The sequence below is a fragment of the Symphodus melops genome, assembly GCF_947650265.1.
Source record: "Symphodus melops genome assembly, chromosome: 20".
Taxonomy (NCBI): Eukaryota; Metazoa; Chordata; class Actinopteri; order Labriformes; family Labridae; genus Symphodus; species Symphodus melops.
Window position 1 is genome coordinate 19,768,077 of NC_136710.1, and position 17,788 is coordinate 19,785,864.

The window sequence follows — 17,788 nt, forward strand, 5'->3', positions numbered from 1 at the left end:
TGTCTTTCACAGAGGCGCTGCTTGTCAGGAGGCGAGACAGAGAGACACCGTACTCTGGATTAGACGTTCCTACAACCCGAGTGGCGAGCGACAGCGATGTAAAAATAATCTTCTCCTATCATAACGACGGATTACCGCCCCCTGCTGGCCTGGCGCAGAACGGACGTCGTGATTGGCCGTCGGCTGTTGTCTCTGCATTGTGTTCAAGTACAACTCTTTGACCGAGTCGTCGCCACTCGTTGTTGGCCGCCTGCTCGGTGCGTCAGAGCTTTGTATGCTAAGCGTAGCACGCCGCAATCCTGTGAAGAACGACGTTTGTCAAAGTCAACAAAGAAAATGGCGGAGGAGTTATCCGTCTGACAGCAGAAGAAGAGGAGGATGGCGTGCCGCCCTCCGGGCCCCTGTGACGCTTCGCCTCGGGCCCCTACAGACTCTGAGCTTACATGTCATTGATCCATCTCTGCTTTCAAGTGCATCATCGTGTGTGTGTGTGTGTGTGTGTGTGTGTGTGTGTGTGTGTGTGTGTGTGTGTGTGTGTGTGTGTGTGTGTGTGTGTGTGTGCGTGTGCGTGAGGCCACCTGCTGCGAGGGGACGGACCGCTCCCGTCTTTGTTGTGCGCAGATTAAAGCGCAGCTTCAAAAGGTCAGTGAAGGTTGAGACAGGAAACGCTTTCAGAGCGGATGGGAATAGAACCGACAACCGGCTCTTTCAGCTGTTCACAATGATCATCTTTAGACGAGCGGGGATGAAACAGCGTCTCTCTTTTGACCACGCTCCTCTTTCATACGCACAATGAATCCTTTCAAACACTGAAGGTGTGCTTCTGATGTGCGACACCATGAGCTTCACTTCTTTAATATTTCATCCTCCATATCCTTCATCTATTTGAAGGTATCATTTCTTCAGACAAGGAGCTGTGAGACTTATTTAGACGGGTTGATGAAGAGGAGGAGAATATGTGACCTTGAAGAATCCTTCATTTTTCTTTGAAGCGTATTTAACCAGAAGAATCTCATTGAAAGTGTCCCGACCAGCCTTTGAGTGCGTGTCTCTTAATATCATGAGCTTCAGTGAAGGGAGGGTTCTGGGGTCAAGTGCTCAGGTCACATGACTTCATGGCAACAGAAGAATAAATACAAATCACTGGTATTATAATCTCAAGTGTTCGGGGAAGCTCTGTGAGTCCAAACTCTCAGCCAGTATGTCCTCCTTCTAACTTTAGATTCTGCTCCTGAATGCTCTGGATCTGATTGGACCAGAGAAGGTAGGCGGGGCTTTGAAGGCCGTTTTGGACGCCCCTGGGTTTGCCAGATATGAGAGCAGTTATCAGGTGAACAGGTGTTGCAGCGATGGAAGCGGGCAGTGGAACTGCTTCAGATAGAAGTGATTGTACCCGAGCTAAAAAGCCTCTGCATGTTTCTAATAAGCTCCAGCAGCAGAAAGCTGCTCAAACTAGGATCAATGTTGGAGATGAAACATGGAGAGAGGTTAGAACGCAGAAAGCTTTACAGACCCATGGAGCTGGCTAAACACTGAAGCTACAGTGTCCACCACATGCAGAGCTGGCTAAACACTGAAGCTACAGTGTCCACCACATGCAGAGCTGGCTAAACACTGAGGCTACAGTGTCTCTACATGCAGAGCTGGCTAAACACTGAAGCTACAGTGTCCACCACATGCAGAGCTGGCTAAACACTGAAGCTACAGTGTCCACCACATGCAGAGCTGGCTAAACACTGAAGCTACAGTGTCCACCACATGCAGAGCTGGCTAAACACTGAAGCTACAGTGTCCACCACATGCAGAGCTGGCTAAACACTGAAGCTACAGTGTCCACCACATGCAGAGCTGGCTAAACACTGAAGCTACAGTGTCCACCACATGCAGAGCTGGCTAAACACTGAAGCTACAGCGTCTCTACATGCAGAGCTGGCTAAACACTGAAGCTACAGTGTCTCTACATGCAGAGCTGGTTAAACACTGAAGCTACAGTGTCCACCACATGCAGAGCTGGCTAAACACTGAAGCTACAGTGTCCACCACATGCAGAGCTGGCTAAACACTGAAGCTACAGTGTCCACCACATGCAGAGCTGGCTAAACACTGAAGCTACAGTGTGTGAGCATCCACTCTCGAGAGGAGGGGGGGAGACAGCTCTCTGTGATGATTAGAGTTTAGACTGCAGTACCCATTTTAAACACTAGGGGGTCTACACTAGAGTTACATACTGCTCCTTTAATCTGCAGGATATAAACTGAGAGAAACCTGCATGAAGTTCAGTCCCTGACACGCTCTCTTTGTAGCTTTGGGAAATCACAGAGAATGTTTTAAATAATGCATCTCTGTCTCCATCATATCTGCCTGCACGTTCTCTCTACACGGAGGTTACTCTGTGTTTTCACAGGGTTAAAGGTCAGGCTTGTTGTACATTTCTGAGCAGCACTCTGGTGTCTGCTTCCCTTCACTGTTCGGACTGAATAAACATGAATGAAAGTGTGCATGCACACGTGTGTGTGTGTGTGTGTGTGTGTGTGTGTGCGTGAGAGAGGATGACTCTGTCTTCTCACCGTTATCACCATAAACATACACGGTGCCTGATTGGTGCAGGATGTTCTGTATAACAATCCATCTGGTTTATGAGACAGCCTGTGTGTCACTGGAAGCCTTCATTCACGGCGTGTGAGGGACATGTTAGACATGCACACGGAGCTCAGAGGAACAACTTTTAAACACTCCTGAGAGCAAGGCATCATGGGAGACAACACGACGCTTGAACAATGCTGCCCTCTGGTGGCCAACGCTGAACCGTGGAGCTCACGGCTTGTAGTGAGGAAAAGTTTCAGCGCGTCAGAAATCAATGACCTTGCAATGACCTTGCAGATATTTTTCACACTTTCTGCAAAACTTCAAATGCTAATAAACAAGTTGAAGTTGTCAAATTGAACCGACTGAACACAGATTGTGACGTCACCGTCTTTTACGTTTGAGGTTAAATAACTCACAGGCTGTTTTTATTTCTATTTAACCAGGTAATTAATTAACTTACACAGGTGACCCGGCCGCGAGGGCAGCAGCAGCACACGTCATGAAACAGTTTACAGACAAGTGAAGAGAAAATAACAGTAACAGCAGGTGGTGACAGATTCAGAAACACAGGTGCTGTCCGGTTGTCTCAGGTTGTTTTTTTCTTGGTTGTAAAAGATGCAGAAGTTCGTTTCATGTCTCTTTGAGGAACAAACGTGTGTTTCTGACGGTGTGGATGTGGCCTTGTGAGAACTCCAGTCTGTCTCACCTTGACTTTGTTTGTGATGTTTCTCAGGTTTGTTCCTCAGTGGATGAGTCAGGACAGTTTACAGGATAAAACAAGCCACACCATAATCTCTCACCTTCCTGCAGGGCTGGGCGTGCGAAAGAGTCCGAACAGTTTCAAGAAAATAACCTTTAATTTTTCCTTCTCATTGTCTGGACTTGTCAGCGCTGAAAACCACACAGAAAACTCCTGAAGTGAACGCTAACACTTTTATAAACTCTATATATTTTATTACATTTTTGAACAAACGGAACAAAGAAACATAAATGTGAAAGTGAAAGCAAGAACTCGAACGAAAAAAATCACAGATCGAAGATTGAAAGACAATCGAAACAAAACATCTAAATATTTTGCAGACATTTAACAAAGAACAAAGAATAAATAAACAAGGAACGAAGAATAAACATAAACAGCACCCAGGGAGCATGAAGTATTTACAGAGCTCTACAGCGCCCCCTGCTGAGAGGCTCTGCCGTGTTTCGGAATTAATCCACTGATATAAATAAAACTCATCTTCTCGCTGATAGAAGAAGCTTGTCGAGACGTTTTTGGACACTCGTCAGAGGGGGGCGCTCTTCTGAAAGATAAAAAAAAAAAAAAAAAAAAAACGGATTTATTTGTATGTTGGTACAAAATATTGAAAGTATTCAGGAGTGTGTATGTCTTTCCGGATGAAGGTCCAGAACTGAAATGTGACTGTGCAGGAGTTTCACCTTGAAGTGTTTTCATGGACACGTTGCTCTCCGTCGACGTCCAATCAAATCAGACTTCCCCCGTCAGATGGGACGGCGGCAGCGGCGGCGTCAGGAGGTTTTAGACGTGACGTTAATAAAAGAAGATGAAAAAGCAGATGACTCCACCGTGATGGCGTTCTGCTTGGATCCCATTGCTTCTTGTCCCGGGTCGTATTCACAGCATCGACTACGACCGAGGGGATCAGAACCGAACAGAGTCGAGTCAAAGCGGGGTCGCTAACCCGCGACACATCGACCTCGCCACGTGGAAATGTTGCTTTAGCGGGCCGAGTAACGCTAGGTTTGTGTTCACACGTGAGGCTCAACATGAAAACTTTCACGTTTGTTTTCACGAGCGTTCTGTGTGTGTGTGTGTGTGTGTGTGTGTGTGTGTGAGAAAACAGACTCCTCCTGGTGCATTGTGGGTCATCGTTCAGTGTGTCTGAAGTCTGGATGTAGATCAAAGAAATGTAAAAGCAGTTTCTTGTATTTCTTTTTTAATGAACAATAACAGATTCTTTTTATAAAAACAGAGTCGCTGTCACGCTGCTGGACGATCCGTCCGCTCGCTCGCTCGTTCGCTCGCTCACACAGACAGAGCGGCCATCTTCTTGGCTCTGCGTGCTGCTCCAGACTTCCTCTTTCCCTTCGGTTTGACGGAGGGACGCTTGGAGACACTCTGGGCTTTAAAGCGCCGACTGAAGGAGAGACAGGAATCGAAGGTTAAGACGTGGTCTACACGGTGTTTTCAATGGAATGAAAGTGATCGAACCCTGAGCTCACCTGTGATTGGTCCGCTGCTGCTCTCTGACGTGACACGCTTTGCGTTTGTGCTCCAGGCTGCCGCAGCTGAAGCAGCCCTGCTTCCCCTCGCTCTGCCCACACGGGTGATCTGGGAGAGCACAGCGGCCGCACGCCTGACAGTGTCTCCACGCTGAGAGGGGGAACGAATCCTTCAATCAGTGCAACACATGACCTGACCTTAAAGGAGCAACACGCAACATACAACACGCAACACGCCTGATTCATGTGCTAACTTCAGACCACCCTTCTGATCGTATGGCGTCTGTTCAGTTTGTTTGCCTGAATAAATATGCAAAGTGTTCTGGGAGACGTTTGTACACTTAATGTGATTTATCAAGCCAAGATAGTGACGGTGGCCCCTAGTGTTTAAAAATAGTACTGCAGTCTAAACTCTGATCATCACAGAGAGCTGTCTGGCTCCGCCCACTCCTCTCACACAGCTCAGCATGTGGTGCACACTGTAGCTTCAGTGTTTAGCCAGCTCAGCATGTGCTGGACACTGTAGCTTCAGTGTTTAGCCAGCTCTGCATGTGGTGGACACTGTAGCTTCAGTGTTTAGCCAGCTCTGCATGTGGTGGACACTGTAGCTTCAGTGTTTAGCCAGCTCTGCATGTGGTGGACACTGTAGCTTCAGTGTTTAGCCAGCTCTGCATGTGATGGACGCTGTAGCTTCAGTGTTTAGCCAGCTCTGCATGGGTCTGTAAAGCTTTCTGCGTTCTAACCTCTCTCCATGTTTCATCTCCAACATTGATCCTAGTTTGAGCAGCTTTCTGCTGCTGGAGCTTATTAGAAACATGCAGAGGCTTTTTAGCTCGGGTACAATCACTTCTATCTGAAGCAGTTCCACTGCCCGCTTCCATCGCTGCAACACCTGTTCACCTGATAACTGCTCTCATATCTGGCAAACCCAGGGGCGTCCAAAACGGCCTTCAAAGCCCCGCCTACCTTCTCTGGTCCAATCAAATCCAGAGCATTCAGGAGCAGAATCTAAAGTTAGAAGGAGGACATACTGGCTGCTGCATTGTTGTCAGAGAAGCTTCAACACAGCAGGTTTCCTTCATGATCACACAGGAAGAGAGCAGCTCTCTGATTGGTCCTTGTAGTAACCTGAACATTATCACTCGGTCATATTTACTCACATGGTTTCACACATTTCTGGCACGTGGAGCAGTGCTTCCACTCTCTTCCATCCTGGAGATGATGACAGAGAAACGAGGAGTCAACATGTGCATGCTTCCTTCAGTGGATGTGCGTCGTCATAGCGACTTCTCACCTTTGACGGGCAGACGTTGCATTTCGTGCAGTGTTTGTTGAGCGACCACACGAACCTCTGACACACGGAGCAAAATCTGTCAGGAGGAGAAGACACGACAGCTTTTTAAAAAAAAAAATCCATCACTGTCACATTCCTTTTTTACTCTCCAGAAGGGGGCGGGGCCTTCCTGCCTGGTGGCACGGCGCCACGCCCTTGATTTGCTGAGGCGGGCAGGTTTGGACTGTGAGATCCTTTCTTGGAGGTTTAACAGGAGACTGATGAGGAGCTACATGTAGCTAACAAAAAGCAGTGCTAGGCGTGCTAAGCTAAGCTAGCGCTCTCATTTTTCAGTGACGCCGTCTCTGCGTCGTTTTCTTTCCTTCAAAACAAAATGGAGTTTAACATTTTGACTCGTGTGTCGGCGCGTGGTCAGTGACCTGTGTTCGTACCTGTAGCCCTCGTCTTTGGGCAGGACGACGTCTTTAGCGGAGATGTTAGTGAAGACTCGGACAGGCGACTGCTTCCTGCCCGTCTTCCCGTGTTTGTACAGCGGATGGTTGTCGTAGTCGACCTGGGAGGAGCCAAAAACAACATGGCTGCTTTATTCACGCTCCGGACTGAAGGAGCAGCGAGAGCTCACGTGTTGTGTGGACGTTCACCTGATAGTCCAGCATGGCGAGGGACGGGAGACACTCCAGGATACGAGGCTCAAAGAAGTACGGGAAGATCCACATCATGGCGAGCTCGCCGTCACTGCCGCCTGCGAGCACAGGGACGCACAGTTCAAAGGTCAAACACTGAAGAGTCAGCAGCTTCCTCCTCCAAAATAAAACAGACGTATCCCTAAAGGGAAGCTGCTCCACGTGTCCTCTGATTGGTCCGTTTCCTCCAGCCAATGACAGCGCGGTAAGATGGCGCCCAGTTTGAACGCTGCAATGAAAGATTAAGAAATAAAACACTGACCGGGACTCTGCAGCTTCTTCCACATCTGGGACATCAGAGAGAAACTTCTGGCTAAAGGTTTCACCAAACCACCGAACGGAGGGTCGGCCACCATCGCCACCTTCTCGCCCTCGCCGTCAGTGGAGAGGAAGGTCTGCAGGACGGCCCTGGACGCCTGACCACAGAGAGAGAGAGCGCTTCAGCTCCACTTTAACATGAAGTCAACATGGCGCACGTTCAGGCGTGTAACTCTTACCTCTCCGTCAAAGAAGTGATGGTTGAACATGTTGTAGTGACAGAATTCATCGCGGCTGTAGAACTGAGCGAATCTGAAACACCACAAAAAGCGAGAATGAGTCATCGTCACTGCACGCCGCTACGCTAGCATCATCAGCCCGCCACTCTGAGGCGAGATGTTTAACACTCCTGTGACCTTTCACCTTCAATCTGAGGCGTGACGGGAGCTTGGTCCCGCCTCTGTCGTCCATCAGAGGAGTTAGGGGGCGGAGCCAGAGGATGAGTGTGTGTGTGCAGTGTGAATTCACTGACCGGGACTCGGATGTTACCGCGTTTATGAATCAATATGAATGTGTTCAGGCGTGATGGGGGCGGAGCTTCAAACGGCGCTGTTGCAGGAAAAGTTGGACAGTGAGACTTAAGTGAAGTCGAGCAGCGACTCCTGCGATGTTTGACAAGACAAGCAGCGTTACAGCTCCTCTCATGAGCACGCCACGGGCCGGGCGAGCCTCCAGGAGATCAGGTCAGTCACTGATTGACCAGTAATCAGGCTTTTAATTTGAAAGGGTGAAGTCACACATCCTGGTCTGTTCTGCAGCTCCAGATTAAAAACAACATGACTAAAGATTTGTCCTTGTTGTTTATTTAGACTTTAAAGAGCACTTCGGCCATCTTTAAAAAAAAGAGTGGATTAACCCTTTAAAGACCTTCATGCTGTCTTTCCTTCTGCTCAAACTGGAGGCTGGAAAATTAGAGCAAGTCTGAACTCATCGTCTGTACACACACGCCACGCCAACACGCCGCTCATCCCGAGAGGTGAGGAGTGTGTGTGTGTGTGTGTGTGTGTGTGTGTGCAGGCTGGAGCTTGTCACACAGAACACGCCCTCTGTGCTCCTCGACGCTGCACATTCTTCACAGAGACACGCAGCACAGACGCAGCGCAGACTCCTCCGGTAAGAACTCCTCAAGTCGGGACGTTTTTCATGCTGAATTCGACGGTGCAAACATTTCTGTTCTGTCTGCAGAGACGGGACTCGTGTCTTAAAGGTGGATTCCAGCGAGATGTTCTGCAGCCGTGCATAAAATCTGAACACACTTCAAGGTGTTTCTGTCTGCAGCCGTTTGGTTTTCTGTTCATCTGAAAGAACAAGCGGCTCAGATCTCTGCAGGTCGAGCGTGTGATCGAGACTTTAAACCTGAACAGCAGGTTTCTCTGCAGCAGGAAGTTCAAAACTAAAAACAAAAAACAGGTGGAAACCTCCGAGGTCGAGGCTTCGATGCGTCTGATGTTGTTTCTGCGTCACACAGGAAATGGCAGAGGAAGAGGGTCCAGCTGTGGGTAATGGGAGGTCAGCACAGAGCGGGCTCGCGGCGCCCTCTGCAGGCTCGTACGGTGCACTGCAGGACGGATTCAGCTTCACTCCTCTGGACTCGAACAGCGACAGCGTCCAGCCGTTCCCTCGCTCTCCGAAACTGAAGAAGAAGACGGCCAACGCCGGACAGCCCACTCAGGTGACACGACTTCATTAAAGAGAGTTTTAACCAATTAACAGGATCCATTATAGAGCTGCAGGGGGGGCGGGGGATGGGGGGGGCGGGGGGGGTGCATGCGTGTGATGAGTTCAGTGTCTGTGACCTGTGCAGGAGCAGCTGAGCAGACGTCTGGACGAGCTGCAGGCGGAGAGGTCCAAAAGTGAAGCTCACATCCAGTCTCTGAAGAAACGCAGGGCCGACCTCTCCGTGAGTATCAGACCAGCAGATCTAGACCTGCAGGCATGGGCGGGCAGGGTCCAGTAACTGTCCCCGTTCCTCTCTGAAGAAGCGCACGGAGGTGATGAAGCAGCAGGTCCGGGAGCACTTCGAGAGCATGCGCTCCGTCCTGAGTCACGACGAGCAGGCGGTCCTCGACGCTCTGGAGCTGGACCTGAGGGAGACCAGGACCAGATTGGACCAGGTCCTGAAGGACTGGAAACAGCACCAGGACCAGGTCTCGAAGAACATCAGCAGCACGGAGAGAGCGCTGGGCGAGAGCGGCAGTGGCGGCGGGGCGGAGGAGGACGAGGACAGGCTGGGACTCAGGTGGGAGCTGCTGGGTCTGATGCGTGTGGGTGTGTGTGGGTCTCACCTGCAGGGTCAGAACCAGATTCTGGTCCATCACATGAGATGTGTGTGTGATCTGTGTTTCAGCCCGAAGAAGCCGGACGCCTCGGAGAGACTGATCCGACTGAACCAGGAGAGACTAGAGAAGCTGCTGAAGACGTTATCGTCCATCTCCAAGCAGCTGAAGGCTCAGCTGCAGAGGAAGACGCTCCTCTTAGGTACTGACCCTCTGTGTGTGTGTGTGTGTGTGTGTGTGTGTGTGTGTGTGTGTGTGTGTGTGTGTGTGTGTGTGTGTGTGTGTGTGTGTGTGTGTGTGTGTGTGTGTGTGTGTGTGTGTGTGTGTGTGTGTGTGTGTGACGACAATATGAGGTTCCAAAATTCCGTGAATTTTCAAAGTTGGAATTTCTCCACCGGAATTTACAAAATTTGAAGGTTGGAACTTTAGTGCCTTGCCCGAGGACACGTCAGATATGCGTCTACAGGAGATGGGGATCGAACCCTCAACCTCCCGGGTTGAGACGACTCGACCACTGAGCAGCACTTTGTTTACAAACAGATTCTGTCTGTCATTTCAGATTCGTCTCCCGTCGTGATCGACAGGCAGACCTGCCACGGCGAGATCACCGTGGCTGCAGATGGGCGTGGCCTGTCTTTCTCAGGCTCCGCCCATTCGGCTCCAGAGCACCCCCTGCAGTTTGATAAGGTGTGCTGCGCTCTGAGCGGCGCTCCCCTCGCCGCCCCTCACAGTTACTGGGAAGTTGACGTCCGCTGCAGCTCGGCCTGGGCTGTGGGCGTGGCCTACATCCGCTTGGACAGGAAGGGGCGGGACAAGGGAGCTAAACTCGGCCGGAACAGGAACTCGTGGTGCGTTGAGCTCCGTGGCGGCCATCTTACCGCCTGGCACAACGACCGCCACGTGGCGTGCCAGGGGGTGGGGCAGGCGGCGCTGGGGAAGGTGGGCGTGTGGGTGAATTATAAGAAAGGCCAGCTGGTGTTTTACGACGCAGACAACATGGCGGTCCTGCAGAGGTTCTCCGCGGCGGTGACGCCCGTCTTCGACAGGGTTCACCATCAGTTCACCGAGCCGCTGTACGCCGCAGTGCGCTTCCTCAAACCGCCCGAGGACCAGATCTGGCACAACCACCTGGAGCTGTGTCACCTCAACAACCCCTGACCCTGCAGGACGCCGCCAGGCGGACTCTGCAGGACGCCGCCAGGCGGACAATCTCCTCTGTCCATTCACACCTGCACGTCAGCTCTGTCAGGAACGCTTCAAACCTAAAAAGCATGAAAACGAACCAACCTGAAGTCGATGTCCAGCAGCAGGCTCTTCATCGGCTCGCTCTTCTGCTCCACGTTTCGCTGCTTGACCAGCTCATGAAGTCTGAAACCGTCACGACAATCATTTTTATAACATCATTAAAGAAACATAAAGATCACTCAGTCGTGTTGTTTTTAACGTCTCTATCATCAGCTCTTTTTCTAATTCAATGCTTCCAAATCTCGGGTCGCCGAGACGCCGCTCTGACCGCTCCGAGTTTGTAAAAACAAGGTTAAAAGATCTGTGAGAAGGAATACTTGACCTCGGGGTTCCCACACACAGCAGCTTCCTGTAGCCGAGCCGTGCCAGCGTGTCCAACAGGAAGTGCGTGCTGCGGTCGGTGAACAGGTACTGAGCGTTGCTCTTCTTGTTGTGGAGCGGACGCAGCAGCACGCTGGGCCGGGTCAGCTGGGCGGCGGTGACGTGCGAGGTTTTGTGCGAGGCGTGCGCCTCGTGCTCGCTCGGCAGCAGCAGCGTCTGACAGTCCTGACAGAACTTCCTCTCGTCTGTGCGCAGCGCCGCGAACTTTGCAAACCTGAGGGAGAGAAAGCACACACGGCGTCGTCAAAACGCCATCCTCAACACGCCAGCACGAGGAGCATTCTGCAATGTGTCTGCTATTACAGGATCAGAGAACTACACAGCAGGGGCAGCAGCTGATTGGCTGTTCCCTGGTCCAATCATGCAGGAGACTCCTTACCTCTTGGAGTACTGCTGCTGGCTGAACGGCGCTCTCTTTGACTCGTTCTCTGCTTCTCGGGCCAAACGTCTGACCTCAGACACCTGAAAGGGTTCAAATGCATTTTAACACGACTGACGGTGTGTTCACTCGGTTCCTCAGCAGCGTCACATGGAGCCAATCAGCATGAGGCGTTATGGAAGCCCGGGTTGCGTTGATGGCGGCCTTCAGCTCGTCCACAGACTCTCAGTGAGGTTCAGGAGCTGGCGGCTGCTCGCACACAGAGCCAGCACTGGTTAGCTCACTGGGAGAGAAAGACGTGACACACTGGACCCAACGACACGTGACACACTGGACCCAACAACACGGACCAGCTGAAGGAACCTGGGCTTCCATAACCAGCCTCCACGCCACGTTGATGCACACACTGCTCTGTGTATTACAACTCCTTGTGCTGGTTGGTCTTATTTCATATTTGGAGATGACGATGGGTCATTATAAAACAAAGGCCTTCAATATGTCAGGATATCTGTCCACAGATGTGACTGCACCTGTATTAGACTGTCATGACGCTGGCACGCCTACCTTGTCTTCTTCCCACTGGAAAAAGGAGCAGTCTTTTCTGTCCCTGCAGGCCGAGCAGGCGTAGAACCTCCTGCCTTTGTCTCCTCCTTTCCCAACCTTCTCGAACAGCAGCGTGGGACCTTGGAAAGAGAAACACGTCAATGTGCTGGTTTATTCTCAAGGTGTCTTAAATCCTTCTGTATGATTAAAAGAAAAAACAAACTCATCTTGACACGGGTCAAAAATGACCTTCATTCACTTCCTGTTATTTCATGCATGGCTGAGGGTTTCGTTAATATACTCTTTTAATCAACACATTTGATCATTTAATATAGCAGGTATTCATTTAATATCTTATATTTAGTGACCACAAATCATTATTTTCATGTTGGATTTTTTTTATTTATGAACAACATCACGTTTAAACATGTGGGTCAAAAATGACCCGTGGAGGCAGGTGTGATTTCCAGACTTATATTAATAATTTAATGAGATAAATTATTTATCAAACACAAGATATTAAATAAATACCTGCAATATTTAAATGATCAAACACATTAATTTAAAAAGTATTTTGCACCAATGTTGTGCATTAGAGGGGAAGTGAAAAATGAAAATAAATTGATTTGTGATGATCAAAAACAAGTTAATTGATGAATACTGAATAATAAAATTATGGTAAAAAAAAAAAAGATAGATTAAAAAAAAAAAAATAGGTTAAGACATTTTAACGATCTTTAAAGTTTTTATTTTTCTGTAACAGCACTTTTAATGTTATCCGAATTTATCAACACACCACACTCACTCGGGGAAAAATCACATTACCTTTAAATATAAAGAGTAAAGGGAGTTAAAGAGAAAATAACGCAGTTTACTGATTATTCTCTTTAAACATAAACTCACCATGAGGACAACATGGCGCCGTTTTACTCTCCTCCTCAAGAATAACTTTTATTCCCAAAGTGTCCTCGTGAGCTTCACTTATCTCCATGTTTTTTATTTATCGATGCACAGCTTCTTCAACATCTAACACGACCACACTCCTCTCTGTCAGCTCCGAGCCATGCTGGTGGGTCTTTAGTTAGACGAGCGAATATGACGTCATGAGAATGTTGTCGCGGTGAATGTGCGTCATCGACCAACCAAAACAGAGATCGATCTGTTCTGAGGATAATAACCACAGACACGTGTTAGATAATAATAATAATGATATCTAGAGCTTTAGCTGCAGCACACATATAATCACATTATTACACAATTTCTAACTGTGTGTTTTATTATAGAATTGATCCCTTTTAAGGATTTATTTCCCATAAATTACTTTTTTTATTAGATTCATTAGGGGGTGTAGCCTATTCATGAAGTCCTCTTTAGAGACAGAGAGCCTAATTAAGCCACACAAATAATCAATTTATTTGGAAATAATAAACCTTTTTTGAAATAATGAGAAAATAAGCCAAATGTTGTATTTCTATTTTACACGTTTATTTCCTTCATCAGTAACCGCAGGGACATATAGACAGGTATAATTTAACCAGTGTTCTTGGTATATGTTTAATTACACTTTAATTTAATTACACTTTAATTTGGAGCTTTCTTTAAGTCCATCTGTGAGTTCAGTTTATTGTGTTGCTGTATTGATGTTGGTCAGTGTTATTTTACTCTTTATTTTATAAGGTGTCATCTTATTCTAATTTACAGTTTGGCCTACTTTAACCAAGAATCAAAATATTTAAATAAAAATGTTATAAATTTCCTAAAGTTCCGAAACAGACAGGAGGCTAATATTTTCTCCAAAAGCTGCATGAAGCATTTTAAAATAATCCACCCACTGGGCCAATTATTTCACACACCACAACAAGAGGTGCATTAACATTAATGTTAATTTCGTGTCTTTGTACCTCTTGTTGTGATCTTCATTTAAGATCAACACAGGCGACTCTCAATGAATCAAACAAAGAGAGTTCATGAAATGATCCGTCTGCACAGATTTCTCCCATAATGCGGTTTGTTGACACTGAACAGACCGAGCAGGGATGTAGTCCACATCCCGAGAGCACGCAGCTCATCACAATGAAGGCTTTCATCTGGAAATACTACATTTCCCTCATCTGCTGCGCCAGCACCGTCAGCTCGAGGATGCTGAGTGTGTGTGTGTGTGTGTGTGTGTGTGTGTGTGTGTGTGGGAGCAGTCTGCTGGATGCTGAAGCAGAGCACAGACAAGATGCCTACTGTTCACCAACCTGAGACAGGAAAAGATGGACGTAGCCCTTCAAAATAAGAGTTAAGATACAGAAAACTTTTTCCTTTTTTCTTTATTCGATACTGGGAGAGTATGGTGGCTCTTGAGGTCCATGCATGCAGGAAGACAAATGCAAATTAAAGCAAATTAAATTAAAAGCAAAAATATTTAAATAATCACAAACGTATTCTTACTTAATCAATGGGTTTCAGAAAAATAAAATAAATATGTGACAGAAGCACATTTCTGTGGTTGTTATAAAACATTTTCTTTGCAGTTGACCGAGGGGACAATGTAAGAATATAAAGCTGAAGTAATTTATGTTTCAGTATATTATATTAATAGGTTGTTTTTTTTAATTGTCTTTCTTGTGTTATTTATTCAGCATCATGATTTAACAAACATCTATTTACACGGCTGAACATTTTACAAATGACTCCAAACTTAATTTTTATTGGACAAAATCTAAATTTAAAAGCCAAACTGATCAGAAAACAACATTATTAACATTTATAATATCTTAAACTTAAAGAGTAAATTAATTTCGGAGTCTGGATGCAGTTAATATTTCCAACTTTTTTAAAGACTGAAACACAACATTTTGTAGATCACATTCATTTGTTAAAACTTCATTTAAAATGTTTAATTCTTCTGATCACATTAAAGGGATGTGAATATAATGACCGTTGGAATATTAGCAAACAAACAAACAAACAAACATGATAAGCGGATGATGTTGGAAACCAGACTGCTAACTGTAGCATGAGGATGCTAACTGTAGCATGAGGATGCTAACGTGGCGGAGGAAGAAGCTGAAGAAGAGAAAAGTTGGACAAAATCATGATTTCTGTAAGTCCGTGTCTTTAGCTGAAATTAAGCTTCCTTGATGAAAGAAGATGACTCGGGCAAACATTACAGTAGATATTAAATCTCATGAGCTTGCCCGGTGCTGCTAGCTAGCATTAGCCAGCTTATCAGTTTTGCTAACTTGTTGACCTTCATGAAAAGGTCGAGGGAGTTTCAGGTTTTTAATTCAGAACTTTTTTTTTGTCGATTTAATAAAATACAAAAATCCGCTCATGATGAAAATGTCCATGTTTACATTCACTGGACTAAACTTTAATAAAAAATATCAACAAAAAAAAATCAAATTATTAAAATGACAAATGCTGCGTCACCAACTTGGTTGGTTAAATATTTAGTCTAATATACTATTCATGCCTGATTAAAATGATATAAGCCTACATGTACTAATAATATGTTAATAACATGCTTTACAAAGTACACGTCTAGACCTAAATCATATGATTCAATATAATTACAGTTTAGCTTGAATTTAAATATGTCTGGACCTGCTCGAGACTTCACCTGGCTAAAACCGACAATGACAACACATTATAAAAATTTAATCTATGCAGAATATTCATTGTTTTACATCCACAGCAAAAAAGATAACTTTTCTTTTCGCTGCCTATAATGCGTGGTCTCAGACAGACTTTTAATTTGAAATCTCCCACCGGAAACACTTTTATTTCTTCACGTGTCTTGACTGTAGTCGCATTTCTCCACCGTGCGCCCACACCCAACCTGCACTGTGTTTTCCTCCAGTGTGCAGTGAGGCTCCGCAGCCCTGCAGTGTTTGCGGGACATTGTCAGTGCGGCGGTTCTGTTCTGCTCTCTCTGCGGGCGCAGCAGCACCCAGGACCGGCCTGGATCTCTGCGACACCCCGGTGTGAACATCTCCCCGCTGCTGGCTGCAGGCATCATCCATGTACTGTCAATGTGGATAGCGGCTTATTTACTGAGCATCACCTGACTGGAGAAGACATCTGACTGGCACCATGAGCAGCACTGGTAAGACCCTTTTTATTGAAGGAATAATAAGACAAATACACCTTTGATGTCCTTCTGTGAGTGTGTGTATCCTCTGTTTTAATGTATGCAATCTCTAACCTCCTTCTGCTGCACAACAACATCCCAAGGTTCACGTCTGTGCACAAAATCTATTAAAAATAGAGAACAACATGTATCAGAGTGCTAATGAAAGCAGACGCTTCAGGGTTCACCTTCAGGTAAAATATGTGACGCTCCAGTAAACACTGAGGCTGAGTCTGTTGTTCTGACACAGTTTCAAACGTGTCCCTGTGATTATTTAAGTCATGTGGGTTAATTAGTCAGGATGTAGAGACGCCCACAGAGGGGTTTTGGTGGCTCTGCAGGCCCCCTCACTCCTGCTGGGCTGCTGTCACTCCTGAGCTGGCTCTGTTTGCTGTCACGTCCTGCAGCGTTTGTTTTTCATTATGCAAACAAATAATGTGGAGTGCAGCGCCGGGCCATGTTGGACAACTTCTTCAAAACAAGGACAGTCAGATTCCCGGGTGTTTCCTGGCAGATGAAAGCAGTGAAAAGGTGGAGGTACGTGGGCCCAGTGCCGGGGGAAGAGCATGTGATGTGAACGGCTCTCATTTTCCTGGGGACTCCCCGGGGTGATGCCAAGGACCTTTAGGGGACGCCATGTCGCAAACGAGAGAGCGTAGCTGCCTGCTACACCAGAACAACTCATTTATTATAAGAAGGACGTCTACATGTTTGTCCTTTACAGTCAGACGTTGAGCTCCGGGGAACTCGGAGAAGAAAGTCCACATGTTTCAGTAAACAGCTGTTTGAAATGCTGCTGACATTTACTCTCTTTGTCTGACGTTAGCATCGCCCGCCTCGCAGGTTAACAAGCCACATGCCTGGGCTGAGTGTGACGGCGGGTCGAGGGGTGACGTGCAGGCTCTTCCCAGACGCCATCCGTCCCCTGTGCTGGTTTCGAGATGAGAGCAGGAGCCTGGACTAGTGGCAGGCAGCTGCAATTACAGCTCAGACCCGACATTTAACGAGAACATTGATTCCAAGTTTAAGCGTGTAGTTCTGGTGCGTGACTCTGATTTTATGACAGAGCTCACACAGACGTGTACAGGTTAGTATGCACCTTTCACCAGGACAGGATGGGAGTGTGCACAGAGGCTGGAGGCCTTTTAATGAGTGCAGCTCTCTTGCAAACAGAAGCACAGATGACCCGTGCTTTTAATGAGCGGGACCTGTCGATGCTCTGCAGCGCTGCCGGAGCTCTTAATGAGAGCGCTGCTGTTTGTCTGAGAAGTGGAGGCGGAGGGGAAATTCATTAGCAGACCTCTGCAAAGAGCAAACCAAAGACACAAACAAGGAAATGTTTGTTTGGACTTTTCTGCTTCTTCTAACCCGTTAACTTCTGAATCATGTGTGTGAGACCAACATTCATTTCAGATCTCTACCTGTGTGTGTGTGTGTGTGTGTGTGTGTGTGTGTGTGTGTGTGTGTGGGAAGAGAGACAGTTGGAGGTCAGTAGAGCTGTGCCTGTGTTGCGAGAATTGGATTTGGAAGGTCATGAGGGATGGAGATGGAGCGTCGAAAAGCAGGAAGAGATCATTTTACAGCTTGCTCGCTCGCTCGTGCTCTTCTCACCGCTCGCTTGTTCAGTCTTGTGTCCTGCGTGCACGGTGTGTCGAGACAGGACAGAAGATGGAGTCAGAAGTTCGGCACAGAGAGAGAGAGAGAGAGAGAGAGAGAGAGTGA

General features: G+C 47.3%; 2 protein-coding genes and 1 long non-coding RNA gene across 5 annotated transcripts in view; 1 reads left to right on the top strand and 2 right to left on the bottom strand.

The window, feature by feature from the left end:
- Positions 1-17,532, bottom strand: part of LOC306841248 — a 52,934-nt gene extending 35,402 nt beyond the window's left edge. The window contains exon 1 of the long non-coding RNA XR_013781459.1: positions 17,488-17,532. This is a non-coding gene — a long non-coding RNA (uncharacterized lncRNA). The remainder of the gene's footprint in view (positions 1-17,487) is intronic.
- zcchc4 (zinc finger, CCHC domain containing 4) lies at positions 4,504-13,075 on the bottom strand. The gene is made up of 13 exons (XM_079371939.1): positions 12,850-13,075; positions 11,968-12,086; positions 11,404-11,486; positions 10,966-11,238; positions 10,686-10,766; positions 7,302-7,374; positions 7,067-7,220; positions 6,763-6,863; positions 6,553-6,674; positions 6,122-6,197; positions 5,988-6,039; positions 4,828-4,978; positions 4,504-4,742 (listed from the first exon to the last, which is right to left on the bottom strand). The coding sequence occupies exons 1-13, from the start codon at positions 12,935-12,937 to the stop codon at positions 4,631-4,633; spliced, it is 1,485 nt and encodes a 494-aa protein (XP_079228065.1). The 5' UTR covers positions 12,938-13,075; the 3' UTR covers positions 4,504-4,630.
- Positions 7,811-10,675, top strand: LOC306841913 (E3 ubiquitin-protein ligase TRIM62). Of its 3 annotated transcripts, XM_079371942.1 has the most exons (6): positions 7,811-8,235; positions 8,591-8,794; positions 8,927-9,022; positions 9,102-9,361; positions 9,470-9,600; positions 9,958-10,675. In XM_079371942.1, exons 2-6 carry the CDS (start codon positions 8,594-8,596, stop codon positions 10,554-10,556), a joined length of 1,287 nt encoding a protein of 428 aa, XP_079228068.1. In that variant the 5' UTR covers positions 7,811-8,235; positions 8,591-8,593; the 3' UTR covers positions 10,557-10,675. The 3 variants fall into 3 exon arrangements, with proteins under 3 accessions (XP_079228068.1, XP_079228066.1, XP_079228067.1); XM_079371940.1 differs by having other exon boundaries at positions 9,102-9,600; XM_079371941.1 differs by having other exon boundaries at positions 9,105-9,600.
- Positions 17,533-17,788: the final 256 nt, after the last annotated feature.